The 18,708-nt window shown below is 41.9% G+C and overlaps 1 protein-coding gene and 1 long non-coding RNA gene across 2 annotated transcripts in view; one reads left to right on the top strand and one right to left on the bottom strand.

The window, feature by feature from the left end:
* Positions 1-2,574: 2,574 nt before the first annotated feature.
* LOC101441761 (zinc finger protein 555-like) overlaps positions 2,575-18,708 on the top strand; it is a 37,752-nt gene continuing 21,618 nt past the window's right edge. The window contains 1 exon segment of the mRNA XM_058290265.2: positions 2,575-2,703. Within this exon segment, the coding sequence (XP_058146248.2) occupies positions 2,701-2,703 (3 nt within the window). The 5' untranslated portion in view covers positions 2,575-2,700.
* On the bottom strand, positions 10,675-17,248 carry LOC131276725 (uncharacterized). The gene is made up of 2 exons (XR_011647792.1): positions 16,712-17,248; positions 10,675-13,014 (listed from the first exon to the last, which is right to left on the bottom strand). It is a non-coding gene; the product is annotated as an uncharacterized lncRNA (long non-coding RNA).

Below are 18,708 nucleotides of genomic sequence, written 5' to 3'. Positions count from 1 at the left end.
CAGAATTTGTGACATTTGTATTTTAGTCTTTCCTCACCCCCGCCTTTGATTGAGTCTTAGATGTCTATTCGTATGTTTTTATCTGGTCACCAGTAGTCCTTATGGTGAAAATGTCCCACTTGTCACTTGTTTGGATGAAGTTCATCCTCTAGTCTGGCTCAAGAAGGGCTGATGGGTGCAGAATTTCTTAAGTTCTCACATGTGGATAAGGGTTTTTCTAAAGCCTTAACATTTGAAGGACATTTTGGCTGTTTGGACAATCCTTAGTTGACACTTTAAGTTTTTGGTTTTTTTAAATGCTTCTCCAGTGTTAGTGTTTTGTGTGTTGGTTTTGAAGAGTCTAATTCTTTTGCTTTTATAAGTTATTTGACTATTTTCTTCCTGGGGTCTTGTCTTGGAGATTTTATCTTCTCTTTGAAATATAATGATGTTTCCTGGTTGGAATAGATCATTCCCAGGTACCAGGAATCCTTTTCAACGTGTGTAGTTTGGGGTCCTTGTCCATTCCTGGTGTTTTCTCATGCATCACCTTAGCTATGTTCCACTGCTTTTTCTTTCTTCAAGGACTGTGATAATATTCATATTTTACTTACTTTTCCTTTCTTTTATTACCTCTATTAGTACTTTCTGACATTTTTATGTCATTTATTTTGTCTCATTTTCATTTCCCTTGCTGTTACCCTGACTTTCTTCTTTGAGGCAATGTAGATATCCTGTGCCTCATCTGACTTGTTTTTAACATCCATTGGTGATTCTTGCTAGAAGCCTTATTAGTTTTGATATTATGAAGTGATGATTTTTTAACACCCCTCAAATTGTCCATTTAATATTTTGCATTCTACTATAGTAGAAGGAGGAGCTTTCTCCTATTTCTTTTCCCTTCCTTCCTGGAGTAGGGAACTAATCTTTTTTTTTTTTTTTTTTTTAAGATACGTGGATCACATAAAATGTTACATTAAAAAGTATATGAGGTTCCTATGTACCCCACTCCCCACTCCTCCCATATCGACAACTTCTTTCATTATTGTGCTACTTTCATTGCATTTGATGAGTGCTTTCTGGAGCATTGCTACACAACACGGATTATAGTTTATGTTGTAGTTTACACTCTCCCCCAGTCCATTCAGTGGATTATGGCAGGATATATACTGTCCAGCATCTACCCTGCAGTATCATTCAGGACAACTCCAAGTCCGGAAAATGCCCCAATATCACACTTCTTTTCCCTCTCCCTGCCTTCAACTACTCCCGTGGCCACTGTCTCCACATCAATGATATAGTTTCTTCCATTGCTAGGGTCACAATATTTCTATAGTAGAATACCAGTAGGTCCACTCTAATCCATATTTTATTCCTCCATCCTGAAGACCCTAGAACGGCGATGTCCACTCCACCTCTCAATGGAGAGATGGCTTAAGATCCCACATGGCTGATGGATGTAATTCTCCTGCTTGCAGCTGTAGACTCTGGGTTCCCTGGTGTGTGGTTGACCATCCTCACCACCCTGTTAGCTGACCTGGGTAAGTCCAACGACCCAGAGAGTGGGGTTTCCAACTCTGCTGAGGCTCTTGAACCTGCAGAACAAGGTGAGTGAAGTCCCATTGGTTCTTCCCAGGGAGCCTGCCCTGCCCAGGAGGTGGCCTGCAGCCGCTCAGAACCACCACAGATGGAGCTGTGAGCGCCGAGAGGAAGCACAGCACATCAGAGGGCCAAAGACCACCTGCAGATGCGGTTGCTGGGGGGCTGGTCGTTTCTGAGGCTGTATTTTGGTTGCCTGGGGGCCTTATTTGGACAGGATTTGGGTTTTGGCTCGCAGAGTAGGTGGAGGCAGATGCCATTTCTGTACACTGAGACAGCCCATGGAAGTCTGGCTCCTTTGGGCTGTCTCCTGGAGAACGGGTTTAGGACTTTGAGAATGTACTTAGGTGGGAACCTAACCTGATTGCACGTGAGAGTTTCCTGGCGGGTTAAAATGAAGACCCCGGAGGAGGGAGAGTTTCCCCTCGGTGAGGAAGGCAGCGGAGGGCACGCTGAGCTCGCAGTGTCTGCCCATCCCCGGGACTGAGCCGCCCTGGGCGCATTTCGGCCTTGGGCCCTCGAGCTGGGAGCTGTCTCACCCTCTGGAAGAGGATTTTCTCTGTGAACTGGATGAAGCAGGCTGCTTCTCTCGGAGCTGGTGCAATTGTTTGCTTTCTCTCCTTTCTGTTTCCTTTATGGGGTATTGATGCCAGCTCACAGCAGTGTTTTCAAGCGCTAATAATCTTATTCCCTTAAGATTTCAGCTTTCCTGGTTGAACGTAGGAGTAGATTGAGAGAAGTTGCTTGTGCTCCTTCCCAGAGGCGAAGAGTCAGTTGTGCCAGAATGCAGAAGTCCCCGGGGAGGCCGAGACCCCGCCCCGCCCCGCCCCGCCCCCGGCTCGGTCCCCGCCCCCTGGCTTCTCACCGTCACGTGCCCTCCGGTCCTCCTGTCACTCAGGCTCCAGGGGGCGGGGTCCACGGGCCCTGTCCAATGAGGGAAGCCGGGGCGGGGCCTGAGGCGCTGGCCAATCAGGAGCTCCGTGGGCAGCCACGTGGACGCGCCGGCTCCTCCCCGCGCGCGCGCACGGGTCTCTCCTGCCCCGAGCGGCCCCGGGAGGCCCTGCCCGCGCCCCCGTCGTCCTGTCCGTCCCCTGTACGGGCCGGGGGCCTCGGCAGGCGGAAATGGTGAGTGCGCGGGGCCGGGGGTCCCGAGCCTGGCGGGGAGGAGGGCGCGCGACCCCGGGTCCCCTCCGCGCCGCGGGCCGGGGTCTCGGGACCCGCGTCGACCTGGGGGGGCGCTTGGACTCCAGCCCCCTCGGCCCGCGGGGTGGGGCCGGGCGGGCAGCGGGAGCCCGGGCGTCCTGCCCCGTCCCCGCGCCCTCCCCGCCCAGCTCTGCGACCCCCGCCTCAGAGGACTCGGGGGTGAGCATTGGGGGTCCTCGGGGGAGGGTCCCCGCTCGGTCCGTGGGGTTCGCGGGATGGGGAGGTGCTCTCAGGACCCCTCCCCCCAAGGATCCCGCGGGGAGTGAGCCCGATGGGGGGTGGGAGGCGTCCCCAGCCCCTCCTTCTCCCAGGGGGACCCGGTGTCCACTGAGACCTCCAGCTCCACGTCTCGTCGCCCCAGGTTAGCCTTTTCCTGGACGGCGCTTCCCAGGGCTGGCGCGAAATCCCCAGAACCCCAGACCCTTCCCCGCATTCCTGAAAGCTAACTTTCCCCCTCCAGCTCACGTCCTTGTCCCTTTCCTGCACGCTCCCTTTCAGACAGCTGCAGTATTTTAATTGTCATTTTCCACGGACGGCCCTTTTTAAAAGATCTACCTTTGTGACTGCTTTACAGGAGAGGAAAGCAGAGAATAAACTGACTCCCCTGGTGTAAAACCCTTGGGCCTCTCCTCCCTGCTTCGGCCTGAGCACAGGCATCCTACAGGGCGCATTTGGAGTTGGGGTTGCTCTTTGGGATCCTTAGTGCTAAAGGCTGCCCTTTGCACCCACCCCCCTCCTACCCTTATCTGCCCGGGGTTGACCCCGGATGCCCCGAGCTGCCTTTTTTGGAGAGTCTAGTGAATACCAGTCCCTGCGTTATCTCCTTGTCAGACCTCCTGGAATTTCTGGCTGGAAGCTATTCCTACAAAGCTCACTTCTGGGGGTGGGCGTGGGGGGAGGCACTCTGGAAATTTTCTCTTCTCCAAACCCGGTTTTAATTCCTTGGACACACGTTGATTGTCCCCCTCCTCTGACCTCCATGGAGAGGAAAAGGCAAATGATTCCTTCCCAGAGATAGTGAAGGGAGCAATGGGGGGGGGGGGGTGTCAAACAACCCAGTGTGGGGGTGTAACATCCTGCAAAGCAGAAAGCACTGCAGACCCAGGGGTGCGGGCGCCATCAGTGTAGGTGGCAGGGGTCCAGGGAGCAGGTCTGTGAGCAGGTGGGGGACGGCGCCCCGCGGTGAGATGACCCAGGCGGAGGGGAGTCCCCAGGTCTGGGCTCCAGCTCAGCGCCCCCACCCCCCGTGTCACCCGAAATGGCTTATTCAATTTCAGTTATTAAGTGTAAAATATACTTAATTAACAAGGCTTGAAAGATAAGATAAAATATTGCTGAAGAGGCAAGACAGAGGTGAATTTCAGAGAAAAAATGAAAAATTTCAGTTCTTACACTCCTTTGTTTAAAAAAAATTATTATTAACTATGTTTCCTTCCCCAGAACATGCGTAGTAAGTAGTTTCTCAGGTCTGTTCTGTTCTTTTGGGTGTTAAGAAACGGAATTCCAGGACTTAACCTTGAGCACGCTATTGGAGAAAGGAATCTTAGGAAATGAAAGTTCTTTTCCACTTTCAGGAAAATGAATACAATTCCACCCCAAAAATAGCATCACGGATAAATAGGTGAATTACAAAAAATAAAATAAAAAATGAAAAATAAGGTACCAGTTTCCTCTTGATTGCAGAGTGGAGAATTTGTGTCAGTGGATAATTCTGTTCTGTTTCCTGTTCTCCAAACTTTGGATTTTAATTGCTATGAGATGAGCTCTGCCACATCTAGAGATGTTCAAATATGATTGTTGCCACGAAGCAATCATTAACCAACACCTTTATTTTCTGAAAGGAATACTCGTGGGTTTTTTTAAATGTATTTTTAAATTTATTTTTAAAAGATACATAGATCTCCTGGGTTTTCTTGTGGACCTATAAAAAGTGCCCTGCAGTTTTCTCCCTTCTCCGTACACACTGGGTTTGAATGACTTTGCCAGGTTGTTTAAACACTGGGTTTGTCTCAGTAAATGCCAGTGGTGCCCAGCGCTTGTGAGCAACCTTGACTGGGAAGCAGAGGCTGAGGTGGGTCTCGAGGGAGGCTGGCGGGGGCCCAGGAGGTTCTTTCTTTGGAACCTCCCTCTGAGGGGTCCCAGCCTGCTCCCCCCACGGAAAAGGAGCCTCCATCCCGAGAGAAGACTGCGGAGCTCTGGAAAGTTGCAGATGGTCCAAGAAAAGACTGAGCTGGACGGTGTTAAAATACTCAAGAATGAGTTCCTTCAAGGACTGCTGCCGGCGGGGAGAGAGCCTGGAACTCTGCTCCTCTGAAACAAAGGGCAGCAGGGGTGTTTTGTTTTTTCTCATATATATTTTTTTATTCTATTTTTTCCCTGGGGCACATTCATTGCATTGGGTGAATACATCTTGGAGCACGGCTGCACCGCCTGGATTGTAGCTTACATTGTAGTTGACACTCTCCCCCAGTCCATTCAGTGGGTCATGGCGGGCTATAGAATGTCCAGCATCTGACCCTGCAGTATCATTCAGGACAACTCCAAGTCCCCAAAATGCCCCACATCCTCTCTTCTTCCCTCCCCCTGCCCTCAGCAGCTCCCGTGGCCACTTTCTCGAGATCAAAGCTACACTTTCTTCCATTACTAGTGGACAGCAGGGGTTTTTAAAGGCTGCGGTGGGCTAGTGGAAAAGTCCTGGAGGATGTTAGGGGGGGCTGGTCATGGTGACAGGTGAGTGATTTACTGAGTTTACAGTTGGGGCCATTAGGTTCAGATTCGTAGGAAACTGAGGCACAGTGGCCTCAAGAGGAGAGACCTGCTGTCTCCAGGGCTATGCTTGCAACCTAAGGAATGCAGGAATTAAGAGTCCCTGGCAAATGGGATGAAGCTGTTCAAGGCTGAAAGAAAAGAGGAGCACGTGTGTTTTGTAGTAAATGGAACACTTAGACTTTGTACCTTGAGGTAAGAGTTTTCTAAATTCCTTAGGCTATGAGTAATGCTCATAGATAACTGCATGTTGCTGCTGTTGTCACGTAGACTGGGGTATTTAGAGAGCCCCTTGTAAACAATAAAGTTGTCTGACGAGTCTCTACTCGCAGATCCCCTGATCCCAGCTGTCTGGTTCTTTTTCTCTTGCTCTTTCTTTCTCTTTGTTTCCTTGTCCCTTTTCTCTTTCTTTCATTCCCGATACCCTTCGGGTCCAAATCTCCAACACACATTGTTTTAATCTGCTGTGATTAGGCACCTGGATCTCCTAACCACCCAGGGAGGAGAGGGAGAAGGGACTCGCTGCTTAGACACCTGTGAGTTTAAGTCGGGGTGAGGGGGTCAGGGAAAGCCTGTCTAAAGTTTAATCAGGCTAAGGGAGTTGCTTCTGTTGGGCAAGAGCCACATGCAGATGCTGTTGCGAGGAGTCCACCTGAGTTCTCCCGAAAAACTGCGCTGGTAGGAGACACATAGCAGGCAAATCTGAAATCCGTAGGGCAGGCGGGAGGGCTTAGAAACTCCTTTGCCCTGTCTCCTGGAGAAAGGGTTTATGAGTTTAAGAGTTCATTTGGGTCAGAATCTCACCTGAACTCCGCTGGGGCTTTCCTCTTCTCTAGGGAGAAGTGAAGGCTGGGGGTGCTTCCCCACTCGCTGGGAAGAGGTGGGTGGGCAGCTCCGGTCCCCTCCCTGCCAATCGCAGCACTTGACCTACTGCAGGAGTTGTCTCTGGTGAGAATCTGGATCTCAAGCTCTTCGTGTGGCTTGACCCTGCCGGCTGTGGGTGAAGCAGCTGCTTCTCTGAGCTGAGTCAAGTGTTTGCTTTTCTTCCCTTTTGATTTCTTTCTTGAACATTGCCGCCAGTGTAACTGTCGTTTCCCAAAGCATTTGGTCGTTTTATTCCCTTGTGTGAATGTGGAAAGATTTTTATTTCCTTGGGTAAAAATCTAAGTAGTTTGAAATCTAAGATGGGAAGACGAGAATTCTAGAAACAATCTGAGGTTTTATTCCTTCTTGGCAAGAGAACCTCACCATGAAGAGTTGAGTGTTTTTAAGTTCTCAGGTCCATTTTTCATCTTCTAGGTAAGTTTTGGAATGTGAGTGTCCCCAGAGAAAACTGACGTTTAAAGGGCTCTGCCTTTCGATTGAATTCCTATTTTAACTGATCACGGAAAGTTGCTAAAAGCTTATGTAAATCCTTGAAAATCCTAACATTTAACAAATAAGGCCCAAACCCCTAATGCATTAAATATACTACTCATTTCTGAAAATACTCCCCAATGTGAGATAGAGATGAAGTACAAACTGTGATGCCACTTGTCATGTTAGAGATTTGAAGAATCTCATTTTTTAAATGATTTACATTTTCGTAAGTGTTCACATTTAAAGAGTTCATTTTTAGAATAGTTTACATAACCATTTCTAATTTAAAATATTCATTTATGAAAAATAAATGAGTTAATTAAAATAAAAACTATTAAAATGTAAAATACATTTTCTGTAAATTTCTCTGTTAATTTAAATAAGTAAAACATGCAAAGGTTAAAAAATATCCAGAAGGCAAGAAAGTGTAACTGGAGAGGACTCAACTGCCAGCCCATCCTAGTCCACTCCTGTGCTCTTGCTCCAGCCATCCCCAGACGGAGGCTGTCTTCTAAGAATTCTAGGGTTTTAGTTCTTAGATTTAGGTTGTTGATCCATTTGGAATTAATTCCTGTGTATGGTGAGAATTAGGAGTCCAAATTCATTCTTTGGCATGTGGATTTTCAGTTGTCCCAGCACCAATTGTTGAAGAGATTGTTCTTTCCCCATTGAATGGGCTTGGCACCCTTGTCTAAAATCAGCTGGCTATACATGTGTGAATTTATCTCTGGACTCTCAATTCTATTCCATTGCTTTCTATATCTGTCCTTGTGCCAGTACCATACTGTTTTAATTACTGTAGCTTTGTAGTAAATTTTGAAGTCAGGAAATGTGAGTCCTCCGACTTTATTCTTTTTCAAGATTGTTTTTGGTTAGTCAGGATTCCTTGCAATTCCATATTAATTTGAGGATCAGCTTTTCCATTTCTAGAAAACAAAGGGCTCCTGGAATTTTGAAAGGATTACATTAAATTTGTAGATTGCTTTAGGCAGTATTGACGTCTTAATACTATTAAGTCTTCCAACTGGTGAACTCAGGGTGTTTTTCCATTAATTTAGGTCTTCTTTAATTTCTTTCAGAAGTTTCCAGTGTAAAAGTCTTTCATCTCCTTGGTTATTTATTCCTACGTATTTTATTCTTTTAGATGCTATTATAAGGGGAATTATTTTGATTTCCTTTTCAGATCGTTCATTACTGGTATATAGAAAACCAGTTGACTTGTGTGGGTTTATCTTGAATCCTGCAACTTTACTGGATTTGTTTTTTAGTTCTGGTAACTTTCTTGTAAATTCTTTGGGGGCTTTTTATTTTTTGTTTGTTTTTTTTAACTTCTTTTCTATTTTTTTCTTTGTTTTCTTTTAAATGTTACATTAAAAAAATATGAGGTCCCTATATACTCCCCACCCCCCTCACCTCACTTCTCCCACATCAGCAACCTCTTCCATCATCATGGCACATTCACTGCACCTGGTGAATACATTTTGGAGCACTGCTGCACTACATGGACAGTGGTCTACATTGTAGTCTACACTCTCCCCCAGTCCACACAGTGGGCCATGGCAGGACACACAATGTCCAGCATCTGTTGGGGGCTTTTTATATATAGGATCATGTATTTTGCCAAAAGGGATCATTTAATGTCTTCCTTTCCAATTTGATGCCTCTTCTTTCTCTTGCTTATTGCTCTGGCCAGAACTTCAATACAGTGTTGAGTAACAGTGATAAGATCCTTGTCTTTTCTGTGATCTTAGGGAGAAAGCTTTCAGTTTTTCACTTTTGAATATATTTGCTGTGTTTTTTCATATATTGCCTTTATCATATTGGGAAAGTTATCTTCTGTTTCTAGTTTCCTAGTTCTCATCATCTAGTTTCCTAGTTCTCATCATGAGGGACACTGGCTTTTGTCAAATACCTTTTCTGCATCAGTTGAGATGATCATGGTTTTTTCCCTCTTCATTCTATGAATATGGTATATTATATGATCTAGTTTTCTTTTATTGAACTATTATTGAATCCCTGGATAAATCCCACCTGGTTATAGGGTATAATTCTTTTGCTACACTGTTCAATTTGACTTGTGAGTATTTTGTTGAGGATTTTTATATCTCTATTTGTAAGGGATATTAGTCTATAGTTTTCTTGTGCTGTCTTTATCTGGCTTTAGTATCAGGGTAATGCTGGCCTCATCCTTAGAACTCTTCTGTTTTTTGGAAGTAATTGAGAAGGATTGGTATTAAATCTTCTATAATTCTTTGGTAGAATTCAGTAGTGAACTCATCTGGTTCTGGACATTTCTTTGTTGGGAGGTTTTTGATTATTGATTTAATCTCTTTAGGTTTGTTTTAGGTCTGTTGAGATTTTCTACTTCTTTTTTGGGGGCAGGGCAGATTAGCTGATTTGTATGTTTCTAGGAATTTGTCCAGTTCATCCAGGTTTTCTAATTTCTTGGCATATAATTGTTCATAGTACCCTCTTATAATCCATTTTTTTCTCTGTAAGGTCTGTTGTAGTGTCCCTAATTTCATTCCTGATTGCACAAAAATTTTCTGTACATCGGATATCAGTGCCAGTTTCACATTTATTAGGAAATGGCAAATGAAGTGTATCAATCGACCCTCCCAACTTCCACATAACTATTTGTTGAAAATGAATATCAGCACTTGGGATTATTTTAACTAGTTTTTGTCCTCCTAACTGGTATGAAATGGGATCTACTTGAGGTTTTATTGTGCTCTTTGGTTTTATTACCAGTGAGGTTGACCTTTTATCATATCTGGTCTGTGTTGGTCAGAGTTCCCTGGAATGCAGAACCAAGAGGGTGTATATGTTTATTCTTGAAGAGATTTATTTAAGGAATTGGCTCACGGAGTTTGGGGGCTGGAAGGTCTGAAATCCATAGGATAGGTGTCAGCCTGGAAATTCTGCAAAGACCTGATATCAGAGTCTTGAGTCCAAAATCTGTACAGGAGGCAGTCGGCCGAAAACTCAGACACAAGCAGATGTGGTAGTCTAAATACAGACTTCCTTCTTCTGGAAGCCTCAGTTAATTGCTCTTAAGGTGATTTTGAGGAGGCCCACACACATGATGATGGTAAAATCCTTTACCTAAACTCAACTGACTGTAGATGTTAACATCTACGAAATACAACAGCTACGTGTAGGCTATTTGATCACACAACTGGATACCATTGCTTAGTCAATTAACTATCACATGGTCTTTCATCTTTTGTGAAAGACATTGTCATTTTCCCATTTTTATTCGTTCACGTATTTATAGTCTGCACTAATCCTTTGATATTTTTGTGTGTTATAGATCTTTTTCTCCCAGATTGTGGTTTATCTTTTCACTCCCTTAATTTTAGGATAGTTAAATTTGTCAGTCTCTTTTATGGCTTACTCTCTCTTTCTTATATGTTTAAAGTCTATTTTTATATCATAAAACCATTTGTGTATAACTTTTGAAAGTATCCTATTTTATCTTTCACATATAAAGCTACAATAAATTGATAATTTTCCTTGGAATCAATGATAATACAATGCATTTTTTCCCATTTATATAACAATTTATCTCTGCCCATATATTAGAGTATCCATGATTTCTGCCACTGCTCTGCATGTCTGCTCACTCATTCATCAGATTTGTATATTTTGTTTATCTCTGCTAATACTATACTAATTCTTGATATGTGGTAGACAAGTTCTCAGCTTGCTCTATGTCGGAGTCTTGTTCGGCAACCCAAGGTATCGGGAATGAAAGACAAAGAAAGATTGGGTTCAGGGGATCTGAGAGCATTGATTTCTCAAGCTCATCAGACAAGTTTATTGAGTTGGGGGGCTAGTATATATACCCCTAACCTACGTGACATTCAGCACAAAATCAAGTTACCTATTACCCTTACCTCATGCTATATTAACTAATGATTGATGAACACCCAACAAACTTTACTGGAACTATTATTATAAGAATCGGTAACTATACTCATAAATCCTGTTGCCCAGATTGTTCTGTTCTATATGTATTGTTCTGCCTGCAGGTGTGCTTACCCAGCCAAGACTGCTCCAACCGATAATCATAAGGGACAGCTTGACTCAGTGGTCAAGGAAGTAACTTGCTTCCATGGAAACAACATGCCTTTGTTTCCCACATTTCCCCCTTTTTGTTTTAGTCAGGGTGACTGTGTCTGTCTTAGGTCGAGGCTATGCACAATCAGCCTTACCCGTCCTGGGGAAGCGTGGCAGCGAAAGGCCACGTCCCTGTCTTAGGTTGACTGAAAGGCTAGCCAAGTTGCCCGTCACTGACTACCAGCCAAGCGCACTGACTTCGGGGTACTATTGTAGAGTTTTAGCAAGTACTATGTTGTTTGCTTGTCCCATGGTGTCCACACGGTGCAATCATTGGCAAACACCTTTTCCCAGGCAAGCGACAACCATGAGCACCAGGATTAATACACATACCCCTATTCCTAAAGCAGATAAGAAATGTTGAGATTTCCACCAATCAACAGGATTAAACTTATTCAAATGTGAAATCAAATCATTAAAGATATCCTTATCACTATCTACGTATATCTGATTATGAGACATTTCTAAAATCTTTTTCTGCAATTCCTCAATTTCTAATGACATATTTCCTTTATGTCCTAACAAATGATTTCTGATCTTATTCCATTGAAACATAGACATGTTATAATCCAAAGGAGTAATACAAAAATTACTTTCATTCCAATCACATTTCAATCCTTTTAACATATTCAAATTATAAACTTGATCTCCTAAGTGTAAAACAGCAGATTCCAAATCACTAACTCTGTTATTAAGTCCTTCATCAATGTGCTCTTGACTATGCCATAAGTCACTAGCATTCTTGTGCCAATCATGCACGTATTGCTGGGTCTGCACCGTCTCATGCAATGCAACAGCAGCAGTGGCAGCGGCAGTGATGACACCAATAAGGCCAAGAATGCCAGCTATGAGAAGTCCCAGAAATCTCTTAGATCGTTTCAACAGTCCTTGAGCCAGGTGGAAAAGAAGATGACTTTCAGGTGATGACTGCCACATCCGATTCATTTGCACCGGGATCCACACTCCTCGTCTTCTGTGAGCCATGGTGATAATATTTCCATTCTGTAAACTATTCTCAGACAAGCAGGTATACAAAGCACCATTCTTATAGAACAAAGCATTTTCAGTAATGGTAGCCTTCCCTACCACAAACACATGTGGGTCTCTGACACATGATTGAAAATGATGAATTTGATCTAATTGTAAATATTGTCCATCCATACTTTTATTACCTTTCCATACAGAAGTAGATGCCACTCCTAAGAAGACTTTCCATATTTGTTTTTGATCATGGATTCCAGTGCTATTGCACCATGGGAAAGGAACCCATTTCCCTATATTTTTCCAATCACTATTATTTTTGGTAAAGATTACTTTCTCATCCATATCAAGAGAATCATGAAAAGGATACTGCATATTACTAATTTGTTGTCCCAAGCTATGTATACCATACCAAATAAATCTGCCCTTATATTTGTTGGGATTCCCCATAGGGGCACTTTCCCAAACTATTCCATAGGAATCATTAAAAACGACAGATCCTCTTCCCATATGGCATTCATACCATCTTTGCATATCATCAGCATTCCTCTTAGGACAACTATAACTTGGATACTTATATTCTTGGTATTGATAAGATGGGAATAAAGTTACCAAAGATTTAGTATTATTATGGCTAAAATTGATCATCGTTCTATTTTTCACAGCCATACATGGTGGGCGATTGCCAATGCAAAGAGGTCGGAAATCAAATGGAAGAAGGAGATTATAAATCTTTTGTCCTTCTTCTCGTGGCTTAAGTGGTAACCTATCATCCATGGGTCCAGGAAATATAATAGTTTTATTCAAATAGACAGGAAAAGAAGGATCTTGCCAGGTTAACACTCGAAGTAATGGGGGATTAGGGATATATGCCCAATATGTGTAATTACCATTACCATTGCCGGTTTCACTCACTATCAGTAGGATTCATATGTGTAGAAGACTCCACTTCTTCAGTCCTAGGTTTAATCCTTTTTGCCGGAAGCCAGATTTCTTCTCCATTTTCTGAAATGATAAGAGCATAACCTCGCCCCCATACTTTAACCCTGCCTTTCTTCCATTCATTACTTAAAACATCTTTCCAAAATACTGGTTGATTCTCAGATTCTGCAATTTCTGTGGATTTTTGAGAATGTCCAAAATGACATTCAGCTTGTGTCATAGAATCATAAACGTTAAGAAAATTTAAGGTAAATAAAGCTTTAGCCAATTGATCTTTAGGTGATATCATACCATCATCTCTCCCTTTTTGTTTTAAAAGCATAGTCTTGAGAGTATGATGGCATCTTTCAACAATAGCTTGACCTGTAGGATTATGGGGAATGCCGGTAACATGTTCAATAGCATATTTTTTACAAAAGGAAGCAAAGGATTTACTAATGTAAGAGGGTCCATTATCGGTTTTAATCTTTAGAGGGCATCCCATCACAGCAAAAGCAGACCAGAGATGTGAGCAAAGCAGACCAGAGATGTGATGATGAAACCGTTCCCCACTTTGAGCAGTAGCCCACATGAAATGAGAATAAGTGTCAATACAAACATGAACATATTGCAGTTTTCCAAAGGATGGAATGTGAGTAACATCCATCTGCCATAACTGATTAGGAGTCAGGCCTCTGGGATTAGTTCCAGCCTGAAAAGGCACTGCTGTCAGGGGTCCGCAGGTGGGACAAGTACGAATAATGTCCTGCGCTTGTAGTCTAGTAAGCTTTTGATATTTATTTCGCAGGCCTTTAACGTTAATGTGAGTTAAAGCATAGTAATCACGAGCACTTTGTAAACACCCCACTAATAAATCAGCTCGAGCATTACCTGCTGTCATAGGACCAGGCAAAGATGTATGAGAACGTATATGTGTAATGTAAATAGGATGCTGTCTTAATCTAATGAGATGTTGCAAGTCAGCAAAAAGTTGAGATAATTCATCAGTAACAAAGATATGAGCCGTTTCAATATGCTTAACAGTAAGGCATACATATTCAGAATCAGAAACAGTATTCAAAGGTTTCTTAAATATTGTTAATACCTTAATGATGGCAGCAAGTTCAGTACACTGAGCAGACACGAATGGAGTCTGCCAAGCCTGCTCTTTTCAAGAAGTAATGTATGCTGCTTTTTTTATTACTATTACTATAGTAAATACTGTACAAGATAGTTGGGCTATGCACATAGCCCTGAAAAGCACTGCAGAAGTTTATTGTTGCAGCTGGCTTGATTTGTCTAAGAAGACACTAAAGAAAGTCTTAGCAAGTTTTAAAACAAAGTGATAGCAACACAGCTGGACATTAACTTTTGCAACTAGCAGTGTTTGGGATTGCTGCATACTACAGTGTTGTTACTTTAATCTATGATAAGAGGTTGTTTTTGTGACACACACTCTTTTATAATAATTAAAACCACAATACTTTCTATAACTTGCCACATGCATTTAAGTTCCAAGAGTTTATGAAAATTAGCCATCCTACTTTAGGGCAAAACACACTTTTTTGCAAAAACTTATTAAATTTCAATTAGCATTCTCACAAACTTTTAACCTTTTTAATATTCATTTAAGTTTTACATCCTTCATATTATCCTGTGAAGAAAAATAAGCTATTCATTTCAATCTAGGCAAGAACAACTTTTTATAAAAAGACTTATAGTAATTTTGTTAATCAAGACTCACAGGGAAACGGACTTTGGCCCAGCGGTTAGGGCGTCCGTCTACCATATGGGAGGTCCACGGTTCAGGCCCCGGGCCTCCTTGACCCGTGTGGAGCTGGCCATGCGCAGTGCTGATGCGCGCAAGGAGTGCCGTGCCACGCAAGGGTGTCCCCCGCGTGGGGGAGCCCCACACGCAAGGAGTGCACCCGTGAGGAAAGCCGCCCAGCGTGAAAAGAAAGAGCAGCCTGCCCAGGAATGGTGCCGCCCACACTTCCCATACCGCTGACTACAACAGAAGCGGACAAAGAAACAAGACAAGACGCAGCAAATAGACACCAAGAACAGACAACCAGGGGAGGGGGGGGGGAAATTAAATAAATAAATAAATCTTTAAAAAAAAAAAAAAAGACACAATTTTTATCATTGTAGAGATCTTATTAACATTTAAACTTATGTATTAATATAAATATCAGCGCTTATTTAATTTTTGGCCATTTGAATAGAGCTCTTTTATAAATTTTTACTTATATTACCATCCGGAGGTATCAAAATACACACTGACATTGAACGAACACACACAGAACAATCAACAACACAGTAACAGAAACATACAGTTTACAATTAACTTATAATTCTTACTTTCTTGGTATAGCTGCTTTTAAGCTCTCCATTATATCACATTTTAAATATCACTTCTTCAGATTTCTTCTGGAATCCATGTTGCCTGTAACATGCAAGCTTGTGCTTGGAAACATTTTTATTCGTTATCAGCAATCAGTTAAGATAACTTGAGCAGCATAAATGTAGTTAAAACTCTAATTTAGCAGTTTAGACAGACCGTTAACACACATTTTTGGATTATTACTCTGTAAGACTATACTGAGACTTGAAGGTCAGGAGTAAACTATTGATTTAAAACTGAAAATTCCTTTTTAAACCTTGATAAAAATTTTGTACTAATTTTATTATCTTGGTTAAATAAGCCCAATTAGAATTAGCATGGAAATAAAACAGAACACCAATGTTGCCATGTTTTTCTCTTTTTTCAGTGGCTTAACTCTATTAGCCCCACTAGCCCACAGCTTCATTGTTATGTAGACAGCAGGGGGGTTGCAGAGTTGCTGCCAGAATAGTTTCCTTATCTTAGTTAACACTTTAACAGAGAGTTTTCTTACAAGCCTGATTTCACTAACAAGGACATTATTTAGTATCTTTGCCCGTTTTAAATCTTTCAATAGTTTAAAAGTTTTTGGCTCAGGATGAAACTTGGCACCCCCTTGTGGGTGTTGAGCATCAGGAGGAATTTGTTGAATAGTTACAGGAAAAGCTGCTACAGCTTGCATAGCCAGAGGCTCACCTTGACTAGATCCCAGTAAAAGACATCTCATTAATGGAGTAACAGGCACAGGATTTGGCTTAAAGCTGCTACGAACATAAGGCAGGTCAGTAGAGAAAAGTCCACTAGGTGCTTTTCCAGGTTCCGGAGGTGCAGAAGGAACCTCATGAGTCAAATTAGGATATATGTTTACCTTAGAAATATTTAGCTCCGACATAGATTTAGTTAAGAATGGATTTGTATCTCTAACTTCAAATAACTCCTCTTCTTCCTGATCCTCCTCCAAATTCCTATCTTTACCTGTATCATTCATAGCCATTTCCTCCCTTGAGAAAAGAACAATCTCTTCCTCTTCGTCAGACTGCAAAGGATCTAATGCAGCAGCAATATGCTGTCCTAAGGCCCAAACTGATACAGGTATATTCTCTCCTTTCTGATATGCTCTCCTCAATTCTTTCATTACTTGCCTCCACTGCTTAACATTCATCAAATTCTTTCCTTGCGGTTGAAACCAATAACAATGCTTTTGAACCAAAACAAACAATTCTAACAAATCTGCAGTCTTAACTGTGACGCCCACACTGTGCAACAGTGTTTTCAAAACCTGTGAATATTCTTCCAAGCGTCCTGGTTGATTACCCATACCCTGATGCTAACGGAAAGCAAAACTTAATAATATGAAGCAGCAATTTACCCGGGTTAATTAATTTCGACGCTCCTTACCTTAAAAAAGGCTTTTCAGCTTTCCGCGTTCCCGATCCAGAGGTGGAAGAACCTACGCTGCCGTACTTTGATGAATCCTCTGCCTCGAGCCCCTCGTCTGGGCGCCACCTGTCGGAGTCTTGTTCGGCGACCCGAGGTATCGGGAATGAAAGACAAAGATTGGGTTCAGGGGATCTGAGAGCATTGATTTCTCAAGCTCATCAGACAAGTTTATTGAGTTGGGGGGCTAGTATATATACCCCTAACCTACGTGACATTCAGCACAAAATCAAGTTACCTATTACCCTTACCTCATGCTATATTAACTAATGATTGATGAACACCCAACAAACTTTACTGGAACTATTATTATAAGAATCGGTAACTATACTCATAAATCCTGTTGCCCAGATTGTTCTGTTCTATATGTATTGTTCTGCCTGCAGGTGTGCTTACCCAGCCAAGACTGTGCTCCGCACCGATAATCATAAGGGACAGCTTGACTCAGTGGTCAAGGAAGTAACTTGCTTCCATGGAAACAACATGCCTTTGTTTCCCACAGCTCTATACAAAACTGGCAATTTTTGGACATTTGATAAAAGCTTAGAGAAGTCTTTTTTTTTTTTTTTTTGTAAGACTTTTAAAACCTCTTTTGGCTATTTAATGGAATTTTAGTTCTCTTGGGAGAGGTGACATTTTGGTGATATTTAGTTCTTTCTAAGGACAAATGCTATCCTTAAGTTTGTTTCATTTTGCTTTGATGTTAGCCTATTACGTTAATTTTTTTTCTATTAACATATTTTTCTGTTCTACATCAGACTTATTTAATATGCAGCTAAATGTGGTTTTTATCATGTGTTAGCTTTTATATTAACAGTTTTATTGGGATATAATCCATCTACCATACAGTTTATCCATTTTGACTGTACAATAATTTTTTTTAGTACATTGAAAGTATGTGCAGCCATCACCAAAATTAATTTTAGGATACTCTCTTCAGCTCAAAAAGATACCCTGTAGGGAGTTAATGCTTAAATTGTACAGAGTTTCTATTTGGGATAATGGAAAAGTTGCAGTAATGATGGCGGTGATGGTAGCACAACATTAGGAACATAATTAACAGCACTGAATTAAATATTTAAATGTGGTTAAAAGGGGAAATTTTAGTTTGTATATATGTTACTAGAATACAAAATTTTTAAAAAATGTATGGAACTGTTCACAATAGAGTGAACCCTAAGGTAAACCATGGTCTATAGTTAATAGCAAAATTATAAAACTGTGCTTTCATCAATTGAAACAAATTGTATCACACTAAAGCAAGGTATTAATAATGTAGTAAATGGGAACATTGTATTTTATGCATGACTACCCACAGCTTCTGTAACAAAAATTTTAAAACATCATTTAAAAAAATTCTTCTAAGGGTATTAATAATGTAGTAAATGGGAATGTTGTATTTTATGCATGACTACCCACAGCTTCTGTAACAGAAATTTTAAAACATCATTTTAAAAAAATTCTTCTAAACTTTATTTTACAAAAATGATACCCTGCTTTAGTTTGCCAAAGGACTGCCACTGCAAAGCACCAGAAATCAGTTGGCTTTTATAAAGGGGATTTATTTGGGGTAAAAGCATACAATTCTGAGGCCATGAAATATCCAAATCAGTGCACCATCAGAGGTGCCTTCTCACCAACGTCAGCTGCTGTTGATCCTCTTGTCCCGCAATGTGGCAAATCCAGATGGCTGCCAATCTGTGCTGAAGTCTCCCTCTTCCCCTGAGCTGGTCTGTTTTCCTGAAGTTCTCTCTCTCACAGGACCAGATCAAATAAGGTACAGCTCTCTTTTTTTCTGTGTGTGTGTTTCCATGCATATCAGGCCCAGCAAGAAGGTGGAGACTCAACCTGAGTCGTGCCTTACTGATGCAGTCCAATTGAGAGAGTCTCACACCCACAGGAATAGATAAGTTTAGAAACATAATCTTTCTCTTTTTGGGATTCATAAAGTAATTTCA

This window comes from Dasypus novemcinctus, chromosome 30 (assembly GCF_030445035.2).
Source record: "Dasypus novemcinctus isolate mDasNov1 chromosome 30, mDasNov1.1.hap2, whole genome shotgun sequence".
NCBI classification, from domain to species: domain Eukaryota; kingdom Metazoa; phylum Chordata; class Mammalia; order Cingulata; family Dasypodidae; genus Dasypus; species Dasypus novemcinctus.
Note: the sequence above shows the minus strand (reverse complement) of the source record. Positions and strands in the feature narration are given on the sequence as shown.